Source organism: Lactuca serriola, chromosome 3 (assembly GCF_051521515.1).
Source record: "Lactuca serriola cultivar US96UC23 chromosome 3, Lser_US96UC23_V15, whole genome shotgun sequence".
Classification (NCBI taxonomy): Eukaryota; Viridiplantae; Streptophyta; class Magnoliopsida; order Asterales; family Asteraceae; genus Lactuca; species Lactuca serriola.
Window position 1 is genome coordinate 171,702,253 of NC_136410.1, and position 26,094 is coordinate 171,728,346.

The following is a 26,094-nucleotide window of genomic DNA, read 5'->3' on the forward strand; positions in this document are numbered from 1 at the left end:
ATACTACCTCAAAATAGAGATCCTTGCTTAGATGTCTCAGAATAACAACCTCCATTGGTCCTTCAAGCTGAATCCCTTCACTTCATTTGAAAAACCACACCAAAATTACTTGATTTCATCACAAGAACTCTTCCTTGGCTCCAATGGCGATTTAAGGTTTCTTATAGGAGATATGTGGCGCACCCAAGGTCATAAGTTCCTTTAAATAGGCTCTAACCCCGGAACTTAGGGTTTTCTCTGCCCAGTACCTACTCGGCGAGTCCATCCTCGGACTCGTCGAGTCCGCTCATTAAATCCATGCGACAATCTCGAATCGACTCGGCGAGTTGGTCCCTCAACTCGTCGAGTCCCTCATCAAATCTCAAGATTAACATACACAATAATGTCCCTGTAAATCCGGTTGTTACAATTCTTTTTTTTGATAAAAATTTTAAGTCTGAAAGTCAATCACCCGAGCTCTGATACCAACTAATGAAATGAGGAAAACCAATAATCTTAGACTTGAAGTGCCTAAGTGTTGAAGAACTGAAACAGAGTTTCAGAATCGTCAAGTGACAAGTAATGTGGAAAATAAAAGTTTATGAATCAACCAAAATATTTGATAAATGTTATATATGCACGACTAGGGAAGAGCATAGGCGGGTACCCGCCTCATTTGGCGAGAACCGGAACCGGAACCGGCGGTTCCTAGAAAGTTAGAACCGGAACCGGAACCGCTCTAGGCGGTTCTTAAATGTTTGGAACCAGTCCTGGAACCAGCGGTTCCGGTTCCGGGAGCGGGTAACCCGGTCGCATTAATTTTGTTAACTTTTTTCGACAAAACCGCAATTTAGTTCAATCCAAATCAAATCAATTCGGACCAAAGATGGACAAAATCGGACCAATATATTCTAAACCGGTCTAAGTAACACACCTTTATACGAAATTTTATATATATATATATATATATATATATATATATATATATATATGAACCGGAACGGGAACCGCTTAAGGCGGTTCCATAACTTTAGGAACCGGAACCAGAACTGCCTAAGGCGGTTCCTGTTCCAAAACCGACAGTTCCGAGTCGGTTCCGGTTCCAAAAGCGGGTACTCGGTTCCGATGCTCATCCCTATGCACGACATGAATGATTTAAAAGTGTAACCTCCAAATTTTGAGGTATACTTTCTTTTAATTAAAATTGACTTTTTTTAGAGTCGCCACGACGTGGGGAAGGATCGTCACGGCGTGTGAGGCATCTTTGGGTCGTGGGACTCTTTTGACTTTCCACAACGTGGTAAGTAAAGGCCATGGCATGGCCGTTACTGACGCCTTAACCCTAATTTTTCCAGGTATTTAAAGCAAAGTGGGAAGCTAGGTTTGCTTATCCTCAGCATCCATCACTCTCAAACCCCCATAAACATAACCCTAATCCTCTTTGGTGCTCTTGTCCTCATTTTAGCAAACTTGTGGTGGTTTTGAAGGAAGAAGGAGAAGAGCTAGTATCTTGTTTCAGCAAGCAATCATTTCTTCCATTTGTGTGCATCTTTTGAACTCTTTTTAAGTCCTTAAATTTCAACCTTTTTGTGTTCTTCTTCATAGATCTCAGTTTTGGAGCATGTTTTGGTCCTTTTGGTGTAGTTATAAGAGATAAAGTTTGCAACTTTATGGTTTCTCTATGTCCCTTGAGCGTTATATCTCATAGATCTGAAATTTTGTGGTATGATGTGAGTTATGCATGGATTTTGGGTCATATTGTTCCCATTTGACCTAGTTTGAAGAAGGATATGCATGGTTATTGCATGTCCATAAAGTTTGGATTTTTATGGACCATTAAGGGTCCTAGAAGCATTCTGGAGAAATTGGACTAAGGACCCTCGGGATTAAGTGCTTAATGGTTAAGTCTTTGCCATTTTTAGCCTTATGGATGTAATATTCGGACCTTGTAACTTTCCTTTTAACCCTTTCTAAACAAAATATTTGCATTATTGGTCCTCTGGATAGTACATGGGGCGTACTCGATGAGTACTCTTAGCATACTAGCTAGACCATGATCGCGGGCATCACCCATGTATGTTGGGCATACTCTATAAGTATCTTAGCATACTAGCTAGACCATGATCACGGCTATCGCCTACGTACAACCTCCATATCTTGAAAACCCTAACCATGCCCTTAGCATTTGTTTTGGTGCTTTTGAGCTATTGTGAAGTTTTTTCGGTGTGTTTTTGTGTATTTTGAAGTGGTAGAAGGGGATTGAAGACTCATTTCCATAGTTGGCATCATCATTTCGTGACTTTTGAGGTATAAATTCCATACCTTGTCAACTCCTTGTATAGATCTATTCTTGGGTTTGTTTATGGCTATTTTGGTCCCTTTTGGTTGGTCCTTGTGAGCTAAGGTCGTTTCAGAAGCTTAACTCTTTAGATATGGAAATTTTAGGGGTCCCTTATGCATAAAAATGCAAACTTTATGGTGTATATCGACTCATGTATGTGTTAAGACCCTTTGTTAAGCTCTTTTGAGCTCTAGGGCCCCATTAAGCGATACATGCATGTAAGGTTGCCAACTTTACGTGAAAGTCATCTTTTGAGACAAGATCTGAGAGTATAGAGTAGGGGATGAATCGTTTAAGTGCTTAATGGAGTGGCGGTGTCACACTCGGGAGTGTGTTAGGCGTACCCAGCTTGAATGTTACTCGTACTAGCACCAGGAGGAGTACACTTAGCGTATGAGCTGAGTACGTGGGCTTGGAATAGACATTCTCAGTATTGGGCCATTGTTTGGGCTTCCATTTCCTGGGCCTTGTTGGGCCACCAAACTTCTATTTTAGACTTGGACTAGCTTGTTAGGCTTCTGTCTTGGGCCCAATTTGGAAGATTGGGCCATAATTGGGCCTTGGATTGTCAATTAGAGTTTGGACTCTCTTAGTAAATTGATTTGGACCTTGGTCTGGGGCAATAGATTAGACCTATGATTATGGGTTGAGATCCAATTAATAAATTGGATATTGTTGATATTGATAGCGCATGGATGGACCGGACCAACAACTAGAGACTTATTCTAGTGATTCAACAGCTTGAGGTGAGTCTTCCTCACCGTGTTTAGCGGGTCGAAGGCACCAAACCCGAATCATATTATTATGTTAGGGTGCTAGATGTCAGCGTGACTGTTGCATGTGTATGTGTTTGTATGCTTAGTGAGTGGGGCCCAATAGGTATTATGTATGCTATTACTTGTTATACTTGTATGTTTGTATGCTAGGCGGGGCCTGTTGTGCGAGTGAGGGAAAGGCCCGTTATACTCATTTGGCGGGCCCGTTATGCGAGTTAGGGCGATGTCCGTTATACTCAGCGGGCGGGGCTCGTTACACTCATCGGGCGGGGCCTATTATATGTTTTATATGTGTGGTATGTGGTATTTGGGGGAAACTCACTAAGCTTCATGCTTACGGTTTTCAGTTTATGTTTCAGGTACTTTTGGTGCAAATGGGAAGAGCCCGGGGTGATTGCAGTACACACACGATATTGTTCCACATTTTCATAATAACTCTGATAATTTATGATGTATTGAGACATTTGTTCCACTTGGGATTTATGATGATGTTTTGGGATATTGTTTTATTAATTTAAAAATAAAATTTTTGGGTCTTATTTTTGGGACGTTACAATGGAACCTAGGATTAGAGATTTTCTCCTTTTGGGTGGACTTAATGGATAAAGTTGGAAACTTTATCCTTGTAGGCCATATTCCAGAATAAATTTGAGCTTTGGAGTTGTTGGTGTTGAAGGAGACAGCTTAACTCATTAAGTTGTTTTGAATCCAATGCCCACAATGTGGTGTCAGGTCGCCACGTTGTGGCGACTAGGGTTGGATTGATTGTTTTGTCCTGATCTGATGCCAAAGTGTGGCGAGTCGCTTAAACTAATGTTTGACTGTTGACTTTAACCTTTGACTATTGACTTTAAGGGTTGACTCTTGACTTGATGCCTTAGGTTAAATGTCTAGTTTTATAAGGTAGACTAAGGGTCTTCCTTGCATGTTACCTAGGTGGTGTGTAGCACAATTTTGGACCTTGTGTGCTTGTCGATGTAGAGCTGCATTTCGAGGTGTGTCTCTTAACTGTACTCATGGGTCGAAGGCACCAATGTTGGCCCACTGGATTATGCTTGTAGGATGCTAGTTTTATGTGTGATACTTGCATGTTTTATATGTTGGCAGGTCCTGTATGCGAGCTAGGGTGAGGCCCGTGATCCTCATTGGTCGGGGCCCGTTATGTGAGTTAGGGCAATACACGCTATACTCATTAGGCGGGGCTCGTTATGCGAGTTAGGGCGAGGCCCACTATACTCATTAGATGGGGCCCACTATGCGAGTTAGGGTGAGGCCCATTATACTTATTGGGTGGGGCCCATTGCTTGTATGTTATGTGGTATTTTGGGGAACTCGCAAAGCTTTGTGCTTAAGGCTTAAGTTTATGTTTCAGATAGTTCCAGTTCGAAAGGAAAGGGTCTGACCTGATCACAACGCATCCACCCGTGTCCAACATTTTACGATTTTTGGGATTGTACTATGATAACTATTTTATATTTTGACATACTTTGAGGATTTGATATGAAGTAATGATGATTTTGGTTGATTAAAAACAAAAATTTTTACTTATTATTTTTTGGGGATTTTACAAAAGGTGTCTCATATTCGTATTCATAGAGATTCAATTACAAGTGTTTGGAATAGTGAAGACACTAAGTAAGAAACACTCAAAAATCTCTCTGAGAAATTATGAACTAGTCCAAGAAACTGAGCGGAAAGAAATAGGAATGAGCCACTTTATAATGGATCCTAAGGGGCCTATTTATAGGCTTTGGAAAAACCCATGACATGTCTTGACCAATCAGGTGATGAGACGTCGTCATGATTGAGTCATCAGTTGGCACATTGCCCTACTTAATGGAGAAAGGATGGAATATTCCAATTCTATTAGCATTTCGTTAGGGTTACATCTAAGTCTTGAGTCTTTAATTCTCTTAAGCATTATTGATCAACATTGAAAGTGTGATGAGCATCATGATGCTTCATTGTCTTCTAAGAGTGTCATCAACTTCTAGAGGTAACATTGACATCTAGGAGTATCATTGATCAAGAGAAGTTGCTTCTTGAATGTTGGGACGAGTCTTGATCTTAAAGATGTGCAAACACAAAACATGATATGCCATAGATGAAGAAGATGTGGTACTGAGAGCTTAGATGTGCCATCATCGTTCATGGCGTGCCATGTGCAATCCTGATGATCCATTTATGCTTCTAGTGAGCCATAGAGTTATGGATGGCCCATCAATATTCCATATGGGCCATCAATGTCTTGATTCTCCACATATTATCTAGATGTGCCATCTATGATCATGATGTGTCATCTTGCTTTAGCAAGTGCTCCATGTCAACCTGAAGAGTTGCAACATCTGATTCTCCAAACATTTGGTTTGTCTTTATTATCTTTCCAACCTAAAACATTATGATAATGTTTATTAGAAAATGTAAGTCGTTACTTAACTTATTTCACGTGACAATCCTAGAAAAATATTTCCAACAATGATTTTATTTCTTACAAGGTTGGTCCTTTAATGAATTAGACCTTTTACCATATAAAAAACATTGTTATTTTTATTTTGTTTTATATTGTTTAATTTTATTTTAATTAAAAAAATAAAAATAAAAAACTAAAGAAAACCTCTCTATACCTCTAAACCCCACCCACCAATCAAGCTCTCTCTCTCTCTCTCTCTCTCTCTCTCTCTCTCTCTCCCTCCCTTCTTCTATCCCTCCCTTAAGACACCTTCGTTGGTTGCCGGAAAATGTTGCTTATGTGTATTATTAGACACATGGTGTTTTCTTTATGTTGTTTTTTTCTTGGACCTCAAGTCGCTGACGGTGTTAAACACACATACACACACACTTACACCTCTATTTATCTCCATCAATGCCATCATTAGTGCCATCATCAGAACTAGTAAACCTCTATTTGTGGCCCTCATATATGACATGGATGCTCTCCGACGAAGCTGAAGCACCATTCTTATCCCTTATATCTGAGTGGCTGACATGGATTCCTGATCGATTTCAGATCTAGGTACATATTTTGTGAAGAGCATTGATTTCCAAATCTCTTTCAGGGGTATGAATTTAGTAAATATTCAGCGATTCTTCAGAGACATCATCCTTGATGGAGGTGGTTGTTAATAAATATGGTCAACAATGGTTGTGGATAAAGAGAAGGCAGTGGTTACGGGATTTTCCGGAGTGTCACTGGCTGAAAGATGATGAAGTTGATTGTGTTATTCAAGTTAGAGAGAAAGAGGAGTACTGAATAGTGAGAGGGGAAGAGGAAGTAGGGATGAGCATTTGGACCGAACCGGATCGGACAAAATAGGTTCTTGGAACGGACCAGTTTGGAAGAAATTTATGAACCTTGGACCAGACCTATTGAGGTTGGTCAAGTTCCGGGTTTTCCGGTTCTTGTACCCCTTGGACCGGTACAACTTTAGGCGCATATGGTACAATTCGTTAAAGTCTACTTAATGTTAATTTATCTATTATGAATATAAGGGTGAGTATTTGGATCGGACCGGAACCAGACCGAAATCGGATTGGACCGGCTCTCGAACCGGACTAGTTTTAAATTGGTGAACTTTGGATCGGACCTGTTGAGGCCAGTCTAAGTCTGGTACCTAGACCGGTCTGGTCCAGAGGTCCAAATGTTCACCCCTAGGAGGGAGTATGGCGAGGTTGGGTTTTATTTAATTTTCTCTTCATTTTTTAAATGTATAAAAAAGTCTAAAAAGTTTTTTTTTTATAGAAAAAGAACTAAACAAATAAGTTCTTGAAACCATAAGACCAGATGGAGTGGAGTGCGGTTTCAGCCTACGTGGCATGTAAAACCGCAGTGAACACCCCCCCCCCCCATGCAGTTTGGGGTGTGCGGTTTCGAGGTGCGGTAGAAAATGGGAGCACTCCTCCCTCTCTCACTCTTCCTTTTATTTATCTATCTCTCTCTCTTCTTTCTCTTTCTTCTTTTCATTCATACCACTCCCTGAGTGTGGCAAAAAGAGGGAGTGTGATACCACTCCCTCCAGCCTAAGGATCAGCATGTATGAGTTTCAATAGTTGTCTTGAATACGTATGTTTTGGAAAACAATAAGAGTAAATTACACGAATGGTCCCTATGGTTTAGTGTAATTTGCACATTTGGTCCCTAACTTATTTTTTTAACTCGAAATGTCTGTATTGTTTGTTTTTGTTACGCGTTTTGTCCCTGTCTTACCTAAAAAGACTCTTTTAGCTTTGATTTTTTAATTTATTTAAATAAACACACTCCCAACCCCACCCCCTCACCTTACTTTACCTATCCCACTATTTTTCTCTATTTAAATAATAGTCTTTTCAGGTAAGACAGGGGCCAAGCGCATAACAACAACAAACAGTAGGGACCAAGCGCGTAACGAAAACAAACATTATAGACCTTCCGAGTTAAAAAAAAAAAGTTAGGGTCCAAATGCACAAATTACCCCAAACCATAGGGGCCATTCGTGTAATTTACTCAAACAATACAGACAAATCATATAATTTTATCTATTACTATAAATTTATAAATGTTAAATATAATGGAAAAATGTTGTTTTGATCTTCACGGCCGATTGGGGTGAGAAAGGGCCATATTATATTTGCTTGGAGTTAAAGTTAAACTTATCAATTACTATGCAACGAGTTAAACGTTATATATTTTTCTTAGGAATGAGATAAACGTTTTTTATTTGTATATTAAGTTTCTTGAATGGCAAAATAGACAAAGGCGTGATTAACTACTTTCACGTTTTGAATGGGTTAAATAATAAAATGCCAACTTATTTATTTGTTAGTTACCACATTTTACTGTTATTTTTTTTTATAACATTATACTCATATTTTTAAAGAATACCGAATTATAGCAGTGGATTAATTTATATACAATTATAGATAACTAGGTTAACGGATGGAACCATCTCAAATGGTAAGACACCTTAAGCTCCCTATCATAGGAGACCCGAGTTCGAATATGCGTTTAGAAGAAGGGTTTACAACACAACTCTAAATGGGTTGCTTAGCATTATCACCATAGGCAAGCATCTCCCTCAAAACCGGGGAAACCGCTATGGTCATGGACAAACCGTCGGTTAATGAAAACCAGGGAAACCGCTATGGTCGTGGACAAACCGTCGGTTAATAAATGTCCTTGACGCCAAAAGATTAACATTATCACCAAACTTTGAAACTTTTTATATGTATTATTTATATTTGAATCTTCACTTTTAGTTGTGTTTTCAATAAACCTAGACTACTCGTTGATTTATTTAGCTTACATTTGTGTCCGAACTCCTTAAATAACATCAAAATTAACCATCATCTTTTGATAAAGTTTTATTGCTCCATATTTGCATAAACATGTATGGGTGCACGAGCAAGCTCCCGTGAATATTAAGTAGCTATTGTTAGACCAGATCGAATACTTTATAAAATGAGTGAGTAAAGTAACAAAATATAGGGTCCAAAATGCCTATACTAGTTCAATTCATCATTGCGGGATAAAAGAGAAATATACCTTTGGTGAAAAAAAATTAATAGATGTAAGTCTCTTATTGTTTGGACAAACAATATTTCTTTTATTTTTTGACCTTTGTCTTTTAAAACAAAAAACATATATAAAATGATATGATTAACATACCTATTTGAAGGTGCAAGTCCCTTATCATTTGTTTTTCACTTGCAAGTCCCTCTCTATGGTGTTATGGACGTGGTTTTGTCCCTCTCAATCCTTGTTAATCAGCCATGTTCAAACCTTGACCTATTAGAGATGATCAATTCGTGTACCAGCAGCAAAAAATATACAGAAACTTAGATTGTCTTTGGTGTACACCACTATTGTCTTTGGTGTACACCACTCTCTGGTTAATTTGGAAAGAGCGTAATGCGGTTGTCTTTAGGAACGTCAAGCATGCTACAGGATGATATCAGTTTATTTATTTTCAATTGGATTAAGCATAGATCTAAATATACCTTTTTAGATTGGGTTGTTTGGAGCTCTTCTCCCATTCTAAATTGTTTCTTGTAATTTTGCTTGAGCTTCTCACTTGAGTTGCTTCTCATTTTTTTTAATTATATTGCTTGTGGTTCCAAAAAAAAAAAAAAAAAAAAAAAAAAAAAAACATATTTGAATGACATGGCTCAAGAATTGACGTGTATTCAAACCATATAAGCTAGCAATCATTGATATATTCATATTAGTGATTAGTGATATTATAGTAGGTGTGAGACTCATGTATTACATGAGTTTAATTAAAAAAAATATATGAAATTTTAACAATTTGAAAAGTTTGAATTTATAAGAAAAATGAGAAAATTTTTGAATTATTAAAATTAATGAAACTTTAATGTATTGAATACATTACATATATAAACCCTTTCTAATAAATACTTTACATATATATTATCTTACATATTAAATGTGGAATTTTTATTTAATAAAATGAAAAATACAATAAAATGACAAGTAGAAAATAGAAAATGTCATGTGTCCAAATGAAGGAGAAGAGAACATGTGGCAAAAATACCTTCATTTATTATAGTAGATTGTTCCGATAAAGACGTAATTTCAAATATACCTTTATAAATATTAGAAGTGGTCAAAGTTGTAATTGTTGGTACTTGTGAATTACATAAAAACGTGACAATGGTACGATACTATGAAATCCAAAAGCAGCGTTTGTGTGATTCCCAAGAACCGAGATAATTTAGACTAACCCTATTGGTAAGCATTAAGGAATGGGAAAATGACTCTTGAGGGTAATTAACTTTTGTGTTTGTACTCATTTGGTCTCTTTTTTTTTTTTTTTTGTATTCAATATACCATCGAACTTGTTGTTTGTGTTCACCATAACCCTTTTGACCGGCTTTTGACCTTTGATAATCAGTCAAAGGGTTATGGTGAACACAAACAACAAGTTCGATGGTATATTGAGTACAAAAAAAAAGGAAAGAGACCAAATGAGAATAAACTAAATAGTTGGTTACCCTCCTGAGTCATTTTCCCTTTACTCATTTACAGCAAATCCCACGTCATCTCCTATTGATATTAATGACTTTATGAGATTCATTATTGCTTCTCTTCAAAACATAACCCATGAAAGAACACTATTCATACATGTACAACTTTGTAATTCACTTGAATATTTATTAGGGGAATCTTGACTAAGCAGGCGCATTTCATGACTACATTTACATTTTCAATCGAATGATTTATCATATCATGGATTTTAGACAAGTCTACAAATGAGTGTAATCACAAGTGCTGTGATTTTTGAGTTTACTTAGCTTTAAGATCGAATTCATGGGATGAGATACAACATCAACATGTACAATATCATGCTGCTTTTGTAGACACATCACCATAATATACCTTGAGGTAAACGTTTATGCTTATAAATATACCTCTCATACACAATCATATCCTTTTGAAGAGAGGTGTTGACAGCTAACCACAGTAAGCATAGCATAGACCATGTTTTAACGAAGTTACCCCTCTGAAACGCTCTTCATATACGTTATAGCCAAAGAAGGTTGTAGTCTTTGATAATTTTGCAACTTTAATTTCATTTAACTTTTCGGGGAAAATGACTAAGAAGGGTAACCAACTGTTGAGTTTGTTCTCATTTGGTCCCTTTCCTTTTTTTTATACTCAATATACCATCGAACTTGTTGTTTATGTTCACTATAACCCTTTGACCGGCTATCACAGGTCAAAAGCCGGTCAAAAGGGTTATGGTGAACACAAACAACAAGTTTAATGGTATATTGAATACAAAAAAAAAAAATGGACCAAATGAGTACAAACGCAAAAGATAATTACCCTCAAGAGTCATTTTGCTCACCAATAAAACATTAAAAAGAACAAGAAAACAGAGCAAACCTTCTCAATCGTCTCACTCCCACAAGTACTGCTCATGCTTTCTTCTTGAGTTCTTCAAGCCACATGGCCACCTATTATTGAAGAATTAAATTTCGTTTAATAATGAAAACTAATTTCATCTACACTATCTTTATCAAAAATAAAATATATTAAAAGGCATAATTTTTTTTCTATTATATATATATATAGTCAAGATCAAATAAAAAGAAAAATTTTGTTAGGAAGATAAGAAGTTTATATATATATATATATATATATATATATATATATATATATATATATAGAGAGAGAGAGAGAGAGAGAGAGAGAGTCAAGATCAAATAAAAAGAAAAATTTTGTTAGGAAGATAAGAAGTTTTTTTCTACATATTTTTTTTAGCGAACAAACAAAATGAATCATTAGATGATTCAAAAGTTAGATGATTCACAAAAATTTTCTCCAAAAAAACATCTTCATGATTCATTTTTAAGTAAATTAAGAAAAAAAATTTCACTTTTACGACAATTTTAGTGAATAACAACAAAATCATTGTATAAATGAATCATCGAGATGTTTTTTTGAGAATTTTTTTTGTGAATCATGTTATTTTTGATTCATCTAGTGATTCACTTGTTTTGTTCGTCAAAAAAAATATAGAAAAAAAAAACTTCTTACCTTCCTACCAATTTTTTTTTTACCGGATCTCTCTCTCTCTCTCTCTCTCTCTATATATATATATATATATATATATATATATATATATATATATATATATATATATATATATATATATCAGTGTTGTAAAAATCTCGATTAGGTCCCGATTAATCTCCGATTAATCCCTAGGCGCTACTTAACCGATTAGAGAGCGTCTAGCGATTAATCCATGCATACAAAATGGCTGAAACAGTAGAACCCGATGAAAATTTAACACTTTGAAGAAGTTATATCTCAATAGAAACTATTTAACGTATGATTAGTGTTGTATTTATCATATTAACCTATTTTGTTATGATATTAGTGGTATTTATGAACTTTTATATGATATTAGTCATATTTAATTTTTTAAAATCTAACAAATTAGTAATTAATGGTCCCCGATTAATCTCCGCCTAGCCGATTAATCCCTTGACCCCAGTCCACCGACTAGTTAACGTCGAGCCATTTTTACAACCTTGATATATATATATATATATATATATATATATATATATATATATATATATATATATATATATATATATAGGGGAGGGTTTATGCGAAAATGCAAATAATCTGCGAAAACGCGAAAACAAGAAAATTTTATGAGATTGTGCCACCTCAACATTATATTTTGTACAATAATTCATCCAAACTTTGAAATACATTATGATAATCGATAATAGATGATAAATTGTTTCATATTAACAAAGTATGATTTTTGACATTTTTATTATGAAGACGTGAATTTAAAAATGGTTAAGGACGTGAAAAAAAAATAATTGTTAAAAACGTTTTTAAATCTGTATTATCATAACATGATCCAATGTAAACCTATTATCTTTAATTTATTGCTAATAAATTTATTTTTTTATAGACATGTGTTTGATTTTTATAAGATAAATCTGTTTTCGCGTTTTCACAAGATATTTATGTTTTTGCATTAACCTACTTATATATATATATATATATATATATATATATATATATATATATATATATATATATAACCGATGAGAATTACGGTTATAAAATTAATTAAACCCTTACAGTAAAAACTTAAAATTATTAATCAATTATTTCAAATAAACTATTTTAAATAAATTATTAATAAAAAGATATTTTTTTGGTTATATAAAATTATAATCGTTGATTTAAGTAATTACATAAAATTATATCACCTCATATATATAATTTTATTTTTTATTCTAATCTAATGCTATTAATTTAATGTAATTAGAATGAGAAATTTAAGTTTTGAATTTTGAAATGAAGAATCAATTATTAATTTAATATAGTTAGAGTGTGAAATTTAAAATTTAAAATTTAAAATGGAGAATTAATAGGTTAACATGTGACATGATAGGTGACATATATTATTAATAAAAATTTCTAATATTGTGACACTTGTCGATAGAAGAATAAACTTATTCATTTATACTCTAATAAATGAATGGTTTTTTGTCACTTGTCACACTCTCATTCAATTTGCCAAATGTAACTTTGTGGTTATTTTGAATTCATTTTTTATTACACATGTCATTTTATGGTTTTTCTATTTTATTCATTCTACATAGTATTTAAATGCAATAATAAATGCATATTAATTTCCTTAATAAACTTTCTTTTTAAATTCAAAATTATTAAATTAAAGCTTCATTACTTTTCTTTATTTATTTATCTAAATTATTTGTTTCAGTTTAGGAAAAAAAATTAATTTTTATAATTCAATATTTTTTTCTCATTTTTCTTATAAATTCAAACTTCTCAAATGTTTAGAATTTTATATTTTGATTTTTATTTTAAATAAACTCATGTAATACATAGGGTCTCATACCTAGTATTAGAATAAGGAGAGGATATATATATATATATATATATATATATATATATATATATATATATATATATAGACACACACACATTAGTACGGTACCCGCATTCTGCAGCGGACGGAGAATAGTTTTATTATTACAAAACATAATCTTTGATTCAGCTAAATTCAAGAAACACCAATGTACTTTCATTAATTTATGTATTATAACATTCTACTTTCATCTCCTATTACAACATTTATAATTTCATTAATTTACAAAATAAAAAGTTCAACGAAAGTATGTTGCTATTTCTTGCATTATAATAGTTCCATTATTTCATAAAAAATTATATCAGTTGTATTTTTGGATGATCTTTTTGAAGATGATGTGAATCGAAGCTCGCTTCCCTTTATCTCGTCTAACTTGGACGTCGAAACGGTTCTTCAAAAGTCATCTCATTGGTATCATTAAGGGCGATCGGGGTTTTGGGTGTCTGAAGTTGCCTTGTGCTCACTCGAATTCCTATCCAGTAGTAAACTTCGACAGCAAGGACCGTTTCACTTGTCTAGATGGCCACATCTAAACTTGTACTTATATGCAATATCGAAATAAGTCGGGTAGTGCCCGCGATGGACTTGCCTTTCCGGCTAAGTACTTGACTTCAAAGACAGCTAGCTAGTTTCATTCAAGAAATAGGATTTGTACCAAAAGAACAGGCTTTCTACCCCTTCTAGCGAGTTATTAGCATCTGGGAGTTCTAGCGACTGACTTGCCCGCATCTCTTGCCTTAAAGGTTTCACTGCTCTAACTAGGGTATCCCGCAGAAAGAAATCAACTAGAAGGCAAAATCCACCTAGTCAAAATGGCAGTGACGGACTAATGTACTTGAGCCTATTTTCTCGATTGAGAAATAGCATTCTTTTATGCGCTTTCTCGCTAACAAGCCAAGCAGTCCCTAGCGGGCTATCCGATTCTGTCGTTTGTTATCGTTTTGATTTGTCCATTTGTGAAATAGACTCCGAAAAAAGTACCTGTTTTGGTGCATCCTTAAAAACTACTCATGCTTTTTAGTGGCAGAAAGCTTTCCCTTTTCATTCGTGTTGATATTGTTTTCGTTCGTATTGATATTGTTTCATCATCATATTATAAATATTGAAATCATTTCTACCACTAATATATCGTGCCAAAAGATTGTTATAGATGTCATTGGATTTTGTAACATTTGCTTTCAAGGAACGCCATTTCCCGGTAAAGTCGTAATTGTTCCGATAGGTACCCCGAACCCATAGCTACATGGAAATGATCCAAATCCGTTCCCAAAGACCTGTCACTTTGGTGGTTCCCTTTAATGTTTTATGTCAAGGTGACTATCCAGGCACGGGCTAACACAACTACTTTGTCTTGAGTCCAATTTTAGGACATTTTGCATTGTGGTTGTTTTTGTTTTTTTTTTTTTTTTTTTTTTTTTTGCCTTACAATTTGTAATTTTGTTTTTCGGTTTGTATGGTTTCTTCTTGGGATGATTGAACGGATGGTTGAGAGAGTGGTTGTTGGGATGGATTTTGTTGGAATGAGTTTTGTCAAAACGGAGATTGTGTAAAACTTTGCAGTAAGCTTGTGAAAGTATGGTTTGAGGAATTCAAAAAATGTTAGACCATATTGCATGAACCCCAAAGTGCTGTGCTTAGACGCAAAAGGTTTTCACGTATTGGTGTATTTGCATTCTGGTTGGTGGTCATGTGTTTCTGGAATATGAGAAATAAAAGTTTTTTTTGGTTATATATAAATAGTGAAATTAGGTTGGTATTTATAGATATATTAATGAGTAAAAAAATAATATGTAATATATTTTCAAACAGTTGAAACTTTAATCCATTTCTCGCATTGTAGCCATGGTAATGTCCACCACGCACCGATGGGGGTGGTGTTTGCGCATTATAACGCCTGCCATACAAGCAGTACACCTTGCATTAGATGCAATACCCCAAAGCCCAATGGTATTAAAAAAAAATAAAAATAAAGATATAACGCTTCAACAACAAAACCCAAATCGCATAAAGATAAAGATGAGGTAAGGAGTGATATAGTAACGAGGATACATGAGGCACACATGACCAAAAAAAAATACAAGCTTAAACAAAAAATATGAAAGTATAATGATGCAATGAAAGAAATGAAAAAAAAAAATGTTTAAGAAACATTGCATCCAAGCATAATCACAATATCCCACACATCCAACTATCCAAGGACCAAGATGCTCAAACCAAACAAACCAAATGATCTTTAAATTTCTCCCAAAAAAAAAAACACAAACAAACTTAGGGCCCATCACTATACACTTGGACACATTCACTAATACACCCAAAAGGAACAAATAAAATTAGATAATAAATAAAATAAAATAAACCAGCTAAAAGTTATTTTAACGTCTAATAATGTACCACAAGTCAACAACAACACACCCGTTCAATGAATTTGCCAAATTCTGCACTCACCTCTTCCACCCTGTCTGCATCATCTTATCTGAAATCACAAGTACTTTGTAATGTAATCTGACTCTAATTTGTGGGAAAACAAAACAGAGACTCTAAGGAATGTAAATTTACTTACCATCTTTCGCACATATTTGTGCTTTGTTACTTTTAATCCATCCTTTGCCATTGGCTTGTAAAGGCTTCTGAACTCTAGGCGACTGCAAGCTCAGTTTTCCAGTCGACGATGGCAATGAATGCCGCCTGATATTACCGATATATTTATAGTTAGTGGACACTAAACAGTGGTAGTTAAACTTGTTTGTTAGTTACCTAATATATCACGATATGATTGAACTATATATATATATATATATATATATATATATATATATATATATATATATATATATATATACACACACACACACACAAACACACATACAGATGTATGATCATGAATACAAGTACATAATTTTCACCATTAACTATAGATATAACGGTAATACCTGATGAAACCATTTTCACCACCATCTTCTGCTACCGCCTGTGCTCTAAGCTTCGCCTTAGCGGATTCAGTTGCCGCCATATAACTCGGTAAAACAGGTGTGTTCTGCAATACACATTCAACATGCTCTTGTTTCGCCGGAAGAGATTTCCTCCTTTTTGTTTTTAAATGTTCTTTCCCATTTGACTCCAAATTCACAGGTAGTTCAGGCTCGGGTTCAGGCTCAGGTTTAGGCTTAGGTTCAGTTTCAGGCTCGGGGTCAGCGGGACCCTGTTCAGGCTCAGGCTCAGGCTTAGGCTCGGACTCAGGCTCGGGTGGAGGTGGAGGTGGACCCTGTCCAGAAGCTGCAGCCATTGATACGGAAATTTTGCGTAGACTTTGTTTGACCTTCTCGAGTTCACTATGAGATTGTTCAGGGATTGATTCTGGTTGTTGGGTTGATACTTTTCTTAAAGTGGGTTTGGGTTTTTCAGTTTCAGTGGAAATGACCAGATTGCCCTCGAGATTTGGTTTGCGGACTTTGAGTTGAAATTGTTTTCTCGCCAAATGACCACGAATGTGGGCTTGAAGAAGTATGATACCTTTGAGAGACAAAAATGTCCTACGAGCCTTCACATAATTTATTCACATCAATATAGGCATAAAGGTTTGTTTGGTATGATGGAATGGAATCAGAAAGGAATGGAATGAGCAAAGTAATGGAATGGATCATTGCAATCAAGCATGTTCTTTGCTATGCACTATTAGAAAAATAAATAAGATTTGATTGATAAAAAAAGAAAGAAATGTCATTTTCTTGAAAAATAAAGTTTAATAATATAAAGATATGTACCTAAAAACATTGCATTATAAAACATATTTTATGTCGTTTGAAATATGTACTATATATTTCAGATAGTCAAAAAAAGTCTATTTATCGCTTCAAAAGAAATTGACAAAAAAATACATAAAATTACATGACATGAAATCTTATAATAGACTCATAATCGGAAGATAACTAAAAATAATTTAATTTATGTTTTGAAAAGAAATTTGTAAGATTATAGTTATTGAAGATTATATGAAAAAGTAATTTATAATTGTAATCAATCATTCCATTCCCTCAAGGAATGAAGAAAAAACAAAAAAAAAAAAAACACTAATCCCCCATGGAATGAAAATCAGCTCAGGAGTAGGAATGCTCTATTCCATTCCTACATGGCAAAACAACATGCTCCATTCCATTCCCTAGTTAATTACTACATACCAAACACTACCTAAAGATGAATTGTAAAATGCCAAAATAGTTTTAAAGACATGAGAAGAAATCACATAACTAGGAAACAAATTGAAATTATTATAAAATACAAAATCCAAAGAATATTACCAAATAGCCCCTGAAAGCTGCCTGTGCTTTGATAGCAGCTTGCTCTAGTCTGATTGACTCATCTTCATTTTCAGTATTCAGCACAGTGGTACTTCTTGCAACTTCACTTGTACTATTCGTTAGGTTCACACTTGAAGTCTTCTCTAACTCTGTATGTTCTTCACTAACACGCATAACAAGAGGAACTGGGCTTGAAATCACCATGGAATCATCATCCAAATCCTTTGAGGTTGCCTTAGAAGTGATCGAGGTCTTCTTTTCTAATGTAGCATCCTTCAAGAAATAACAAGGCATTAAGATGAAGATGTATAATGTATTGATGAAATACATATAACTATATAATTGATGTGACTAAATTGTCTTTTTTTCTTACTTTAGAGAGATTAGATTTAGATGATTTTTTCCCAAAAAGTTTAGTCTTGATCCACTTTCCTGGAGATTTTCCCATTGTTTTGACAGATGATGATTGGAACTGGTGTATCCTTCAACTTTCTGCATAATTTAGGAAGAAATATCAAATATGGAACTCACAAGTATGGAATAACAGCAATATTAATATATTATATTGCATATGCTTACTGAAAGATGAATTAATTAGGTCTTTAAAGAACTACTTTTTCATTTATTTTAATTTTCCTCATTAATCATTGTAAGGAAAAGTTCGAAGTACGATTTGTCCTATTAAATCTAGGTAAAGTTTACAAATTCACCTATCCTTTTCGTAAATTGAAAATTGGAGAATTTATAAGCACGCATCCATGGAGATTAAGGAATTAAGAACTGAAGCATTACAGTAGATCTAGGGAGCACAGAAGGTCGATCAGTGAAAACAAAAGAAACTCAGGAAAATCGTTGAACATTTAGACAACAAGTTAATGATTCAATTAAGAAATCTTATAACAAAATGGAGCAATGCATCGAAAACGTTATTATCAAAAACAAAAATTACTTTTTTGAACGGAATGTACTTCAGATCTGCGAATGTACCTGAAATCAGAGAGCTCTCAGAACCCTAACTTGCTAATCCTGAAAAAGAAACACGAGAGAAAAACAAACGAAGAGATATAAAAGTTGTTAGAATGTTGAAATCGAAGGTGATGAACATTGATTAAGACGTTACCTTGAATTGGATGTCATGCGCTTAAGAACATTGAACGCTTTCTTCGGCTATTTCTCTCTCTACTTTTTGTTGGGTAATGAGTGTTGTATTGGTGGTTTCGCTAGCAGTCGGCTTTAGTAAAGGTATTCAGCGGAGCAGTTAATTGAAAGCGCTAGAAAACAAGGGCAAGATTATTAAAAAACAAGAAGGGCACGGATATCCCAGCTGAAGCTACGGCTATTCAATATTTTGTGGAAAAAAACAAAAACAAATGTATTGAGATATTTATAGTTTTTTTTTTTATAAGGAGGGTTTTGGAATTGTCATAGATATATTTAAATGTTTATAGTTTTTTTTTTTATAGGGAAACAAGGTTTTAACGTTTTGGATCAGTCTATGATCTAGTCCTACATAAAAATTTATTAACAAAATGGTGAGGTGTGGCGCCTAATGGATTAATGTGACATGTCTTTTCTTCACATTTAAAAAAATCCGATTTTTTAGAGAAAATACAAGGGAGGGGGATTCAAACACTTATATCTCACTTCCAAACCATATACTTTACCATATGAACTAGGCACGATTATTGTTATCATTTCATTAAATTTGTTTATAAAGTCTAGTAAGCCTTGTCTTTCTCCGTATATATGAACCTGCCCTATTAGACGAACGTGCACGTACTATCACATTCCCAATGTGAAATGGGGGATTCAACGTTAAACTCTGAATTCTCATCTCTCTTATCTCGAGCTTATGCAATGAATAATAACAATCAAACACTCTAAGATACCATTTCAAAATTTGAATCCTCCCACCCTCTAGAAACTCTTTATTATCTCTTAAAACCTTCATTTTCAGTTGTCGGTCTGTCACAATCACCAACACAACTCACCATTTTTATCTCTTTCTTTCTACCACCAAATCACCATCGCACCACTAGCGCATAACTACACCACCACACACCCGTCGACGCCTCTAAAAATTGTATACTCACTATCGCACTACCATTACAGTCACATTTATGCCTGTCCTTGAAATACTCATTTTCATAAAGTTATAATCAAGATAAATCATTTGTTCATAAATCATAATCCCAAAAGTAATAATGAAAATGTCACGGACTCTCAAATCATTAAACTACTAATGTGTGTAATGATATCACCATATTTGGTTATATATTTTATGGGATATTTCATTGTTTTTAACTACATTTAGTGTTAAATTAGAGATAAAAGGTGCTTATAATGTTAAAACTCTATTTTGTAACAGAGAAGACATGTTCGGATAAAAGAAGCGAAAATGTGGAACTGGAAGCAAGATTGTTAGCTTGAGTCAACAAAAGTCAACATCTTGAATTTCTTGAAGTTTCACGTCGTGGAAGTTTATTCTCCACGTCATGGCGGAGGGTTTTACCCCGATAAATCCTTTAGATGAATATGTGTTGGAAATTGTGGAAGGCACGCTATGAAAGCTGATGCCACAACGTGGAGGCTATTTTATGGAAAATATAAATTTTGACCTTTTTGCAAAACCTAATGGATGCAACAAGTTTTTTCCGACTTTGGGCGACCAGAGACACCTCTTAGGGACTGTGGAGATCATAATTCGATTAGAGAGCTTATTTTGAAGAGATCGAAAGCAGAATCACGTGTAATAACTCGGTTTGCTTTGTTCTAATCATGTGGTTCAAAGTTTGCTTAGTTTTATATTGTTTTCTGTTGTAGTCATGGGCTAAAAACCCTAACTTTCGTTTAGAGTAAATGATATTTGATCCTATGTGTTGATTTATTGATTTTGGATTCAATCTAGTGGTTTATTTATTATGTTAAGCTTGATAAAGATCCTTATGTGTTAAAGTCTCTAACTTTTTTGTTTATTGCTGAATATTGTTAGGATGAGATGATCTATCTATCTTAATGTGCTTAAATCTTATGATTTTATAAAGTATAAAATTGTAGGACTAGAGTTTTGAACAAAAACCTATTGTTAAATAGAAAAGTTTGTAACTTTAATGTGTAAGTCAATTATATGATGATAATTCATATATAGCACTTGTTATTTACTAAGGTCCCGTTTGGTAATTGCTGACTGTGAAAGGTCTGTCTAGGTAAAAAATCATGACTGAGTAAGAAACCACGTTGTTTGATTGTACATCTGACTAAATATGTTGACCGATGAAAAATGACCGTTTTACCCTGCTGCTCTATACAATGATAAAAATGTCCATTTTTTATACTTAGCTAAAATAAATTTGTTTGCATGCAGATTTAACTTCGATGAACATTGTTAAATTAATAAAAGGTCTACATGTAATGCATGAATTACATATATATCACTTAAAAATTAACAGTTTTGAGGAATGAATAAAAAACTAAATTTTATTTATTTTAAAAACAATAATTTAACCAAATGTAATGGACATGTGAAAACCCAGTCCATGAGTCATGAGTCAAAGGTATTTTCATTTTTATACATGAAAAATATAATAAATTAATACACATTTTTTTTCTCTTCACTTTCATTTCAGTCGATTCTAGAGAGAGAATGGGATCTAACCCAATCTCCATACAAAACTTGTAGCTCTTTTCTAGGGAAGTTCCACCCCTCATTTGAACCATCGACCATGACAACACCACCGCTGCAAATCAAACTTTTCGTTCCTTTCTGGTGGGAAGAACAATCAGGTAACCACCATGGATAGATGTCTGGACCTTCCTCTAAGAATGACAATGGTGTAATCCTATATTATTACCAAAACACCCTCACATTCTTATCCTTGTTCTCTTCGATCGATCGTATTTTTGAATCCTCTTAGACTCGATTAACAGGTAAAAGGGTTCTCCCCTCTGCTTCTCTCTCAACAAGATGCGATTTTTTTGTTGGGTTTAAAAGGAGGAACAGGGTTGTGGTGTTTATGGAAAGTTTCCTGCTTCTTGTGTGTGAACAGGGCATGTTTATGGTTGTTTTTGTGGTAGCTTTATTGTTGCATTGTCGATGGATTTGTGATGCAAAGGGAAAAAATGTAAAGAAAACGAATATGACCGAGTCAACTACTTTCATCTTACTTACCGAAGTCAGATGGTTCTGGCCGAGTCGTTCCACATATCAAACACACTCACCCACATTGATCTGACCGAGTCAGACATTTTTGTCTGATCGGACTCGGTAAGACCCAAATCAAATAGGACCTAACATTAATATCAATTTACACTTCAAGTCTTACATAATTCAAACTAAACAATGGTTTATTTGATTGTTTGTCCACTTGATCACTAAATAGAAAGTCTTGTTAAATCAAAGGATTAATACTTTATGCATTATACTAGTTATTATAGGAATCAATAAATATCAAAATTGAATCCATTGAACTGTCCATAAATCACACATAGGGAATAAGTGAATCGAGTCTAAACGGAAGTATTTTGTAAATATAGTTTTCAAGATCGTTTCCTGCTTTGTCTTTAGTTTAAATAGTTGTTTGCTATTTTAGGAGTTGATTTTTATTAAGTTTTATGAACTTGAAAAATCAGAACAAACTTTTTATTAAGTTTTATGAACTTGAAAAATCATAACAAACCCTCAATTCTTTTTTATTTGCTTAAATCATTTAAATTTTAGTAGATCTATTTAGTCTAAAATCATTCTCACTCCCTAAGTGTTCGACACCTTACTTACCTTACTATTCTATTACGTGACTAAGTACACTGCCTATTGCATTTTAGATGGTTAGATTAGATAGGATAAATAAATTAAAAACTAGCATATAAAATATGTATCAAGTGTGTGCCGCCATTAACGGGGAACACTTTTATTTTAGTTAAATTTGCATACTATTTGTTATTCGATCCTTTTTGTGGGGTAAAATCTGCAGAAAGTTAAACTTTTGTTTCTGTCTTCCAGATCCCACGACGTGGTACATACTCATCCACACTGTGGAAATTAGGTTGTCATTTGTTTATTTTTATTCCGTTTTTTGTTCGTTTTTATACTTTGGTTTTCATTTATTTTAGTAGTACATGACGAGGGGATCTTCATCGAAGATTGTAACTGGTTTCGACGATCCAGACTCAGAGTTTAATAAGAGAAAGATGGGCAAGAAAAACGAGGGATACGAAACACACAAAATCGATCCAAAACCCAAATCCAAAACTGAGGAAGAAAGCGAACCAGAATATACCATGTTCGACATTGTAGAGATGACCATGGAAGAGTACAACCGAATCTGTGTTTATCTTGGTGACAATCTTATCTCGTGATCTTCAAAACGTCAACACGTCATCTCTCAGTCTAGTATCGAAGCTAAGTGTAGCAGGTAGCTAATGTTGTTTCCAAATCTTCTTGGCTCTACAATCTTCTTCTTGAACTATTATGCCCTTTATCTCAGTCTTTTGTTGCGTTTTGTGACAATGTGGGTGCTATGTACTTAGCTTCTAACCCGGTTCAACACCAAAGAACCAAAAATGTGGAAATAGATTTGTATTTTGTTAGGGAACACGTTGCCATTGGATAGGTCCGTGTTGAAACATCCCAAAAATCATGACCAAAAATTTCATTTTTAAACCATTAAATAAACCATAGTTATTGAAATCATCCCATCAAAACATAAGTCATAGTATTCCAAACATCAAATCAGAGTATCAAAACATCAGAGTAAACATCTCAGGCTAACATCATGGTGTGTGTGCAATGCAGTCATCCCGAGCTCTTCCCCTTGCTACCGGAAGTACCTGAAACCAAAATTGAAAACTATAAGCACGAAGCTTAGTAAGTATCCCCAAACTACCATATACCATACACATAATCACATAATAACATATCATGGGCCCCACCCAACATTGGACAGAGTCCGGGATCGGGCCCTGCCCGGCATCGGGCCCCGCTCGACATCGAGAAAAGCTCGGTATACATATAAACGTATTAACAAATACACATAAATAATCACATAACATAAACATATAAACATTCCTCGGGCCCTGCCCGACATCGGACCGAAATCTGGAAGCATACAAACATTCCTCGGGCATTGCCAGGCATCGGACTATAATCTGAAAACATACAATATAGACACATGCAAGAATCACGAAGACATCAAGCATACAAACATTCCTCGGGCACTGACCGACATCAGATCAGAATCTGGAAACATATAAACCTACATCGGGCACTTCCCAACATCGGACCTTGGTCAGGAACATACTAACATACATATACAGTTCGGGCATTGGCATGGTTGTAGATCTCGTTACTCGATACCTACTCGGCTGACTACCGAGTAGCGAGTACTCGGGGAGTACTCGAATTTGTTAATTAATATAGAAATATTTTTAGGGAAATTATATATGTCAAAATCATAAGTTAAAACCATAAGTTAAATGAAATATATAACAAAATTAGATACATGTAAATACACAAAAACTAAAAAAACACACAATGGTCCCACTTCGTGAATAATTATTGAAAATTTAAGATATATATGTAGTAATAATCACATATGTGTGTGTTAAGTAATAAATCATTAAGTATACTATACATATTAATCATCGAGTTGGTCGAGTTTTACAACAGTGTTCACTTCAACAAGGGGCCGATCGGGGAGTACTTGGATTTTGTAACTCGCCTCGGCAAGGGGCCGAGTAGCGAGTACTCGGACGAGTACTCGGCCAACTCGGCGAGTTTTACAACAATGGGCATTGGTACCTTCGACCCGTTCATACAGGAAAAAATCTCACCTCTTAAAGCTGAATGTAGAATCTCACGGTACAAAATCTCTAACGGCTGCTCTGACGACTCCCCGAGCTATCAGTGAAAAATAACACTTAGTCAAAACTCAATAATCCTTCTTAAGGTAAAATGACCATTTTACCCCTGATCTAATTCGAACCATAACCTAGGCCCAAATCCATAACATCAATGGTCCAATACTATAAAGCCTTTCCAAGCCCACTAATGGCCTAATTTTCTAAATTGGGCCCAATCCTCAAATGGGCCTTCCCTTAAGCCCCAAACATGTCCTTAGACCAATAATTGACTTTTGATGGCCCACTAAGGCCCAATAGCTAAAAAGTTCATGGATTGACCCAAATAACGAACACCCATATCCAGTGAGTACCCGGGGTGTACTCCTCTATACGCTAAGCGTACAACTTGCATGGCTTGTACGCTTAACGTACGGGATTGTACACCCAACGTACTAACATGTTAAGCCATAAACTCCAAAAAGGCTTAATACCTTAAGACCTTAAGCTCCAAACGCAGATATGAGTCCAGTAAAGTGTCTTAAACCATAAAGTCGATTACTTGGTGGCTTGTAAACCACCAAATGGACCCAAACTTTAAATATGGCAACTAACTTCCATAGAAATGACTAAAACTCATGCATGTCCACATTAAGACCTTCAATATGGTAAATTTTCTATCTTTTGGACTCATATAGCACTAAGGGTGGCAACCCTAAGCCTACAAACGGATTTGGACCATAAAAATCCATTCTTGGGACCAAAAAGGTCCAAAACACCTTTTACCATAGATCTAAGCATACATAAGGCAAGTTGTGAGATTTTTACCTCAAATGAGTACTAAATGATGATCATATCTCAGATCCTTGAGCTCAAGCTACACAAGTTCTTCTTCACTGACTTCTTTTTTCTCCTTCCAAGCTCCAAACCACCAAAATGGCTTCACAAGATCAAAATCACACAAAGATGAAGAATGTTAGGCTTTCTAGCGTTTCTGATTTTGAGAGACTGGTAAGGAGGCTAGGTTTTGGGACATAATGATGTATTTATTTGACTTAAACCCTAAAAATTAGGGTTTTGGGTCGGCTCGCGTACGATGCACGTACGCACATCAACCCCCCACATCCAATGCTGACAGTACGCCCCGCATATGCTAGGCTTACGCCCATCGTACGTCTTCAGTCAGCACACAAATATAACAGCCCACTCAATAAAGGCCCAACTCAATAATTCAACATAAATCTCATAGTCCAATAATTAATTACAAAAAACTAAATAGTTAGCATCATTTCAAGTCACGGGTGTTACAATTCTCCCCCACTTGAACCAGAACTCGTCCTCGAAGTCCGCTGCCTTGAACAACTCCGGATAGTGCTCCCCCATCTCCTCCTTGGGCTCCCAAGTGCACTCAGACCCCTTGCAGTGCAACCACTGCACCTTTA

General features: G+C 35.0%; 1 protein-coding gene across 2 annotated transcripts; it reads right to left on the bottom strand.

The window, feature by feature from the left end:
- Positions 1 to 15,647: 15,647 nt before the first annotated feature.
- On the bottom strand, positions 15,648 to 19,076 carry LOC145093364 (uncharacterized). Of its 2 annotated transcripts, none has more exons than XM_079031474.1 (7): positions 18,939 to 19,076; positions 18,806 to 18,844; positions 18,192 to 18,310; positions 17,819 to 18,091; positions 16,454 to 17,061; positions 16,084 to 16,208; positions 15,648 to 15,996 (listed from the first exon to the last, which is right to left on the bottom strand). In XM_079031474.1, exons 3-7 carry the CDS (start codon positions 18,264 to 18,266, stop codon positions 15,965 to 15,967), a joined length of 1,113 nt encoding a protein of 370 aa, XP_078887600.1. In that variant the 5' UTR covers positions 18,267 to 18,310; positions 18,806 to 18,844; positions 18,939 to 19,076; the 3' UTR covers positions 15,648 to 15,964. The 2 variants fall into 2 exon arrangements, with proteins under 2 accessions (XP_078887600.1, XP_078887601.1); XM_079031475.1 differs by having other exon boundaries at positions 18,768 to 18,844.
- Positions 19,077 to 26,094: the final 7,018 nt, after the last annotated feature.

What these genes read in the sequence shown, in the direction of transcription:
- LOC145093364 (XM_079031474.1), bottom strand. Translation starts at nt 18,266, where the DNA reads ATGGGAAAATCTCCAGGAAAGTGGATCAAGACTAAACTTTTTGGGAAA. An exon ending in CTAAATCTAATCTCTCTAAA is followed by an intron (nt 18,092 to 18,191) that starts GTAAGAAAAAAA and finishes TATTTCTTGAAG; the next exon opens with GATGCTACATTAGAAAAGAA. An exon ending in CAGCTTTCAGGGGCTATTTG is followed by an intron (nt 17,062 to 17,818) that starts GTAATATTCTTT and finishes AATTATGTGAAG; the next exon opens with GCTCGTAGGACATTTTTGTC.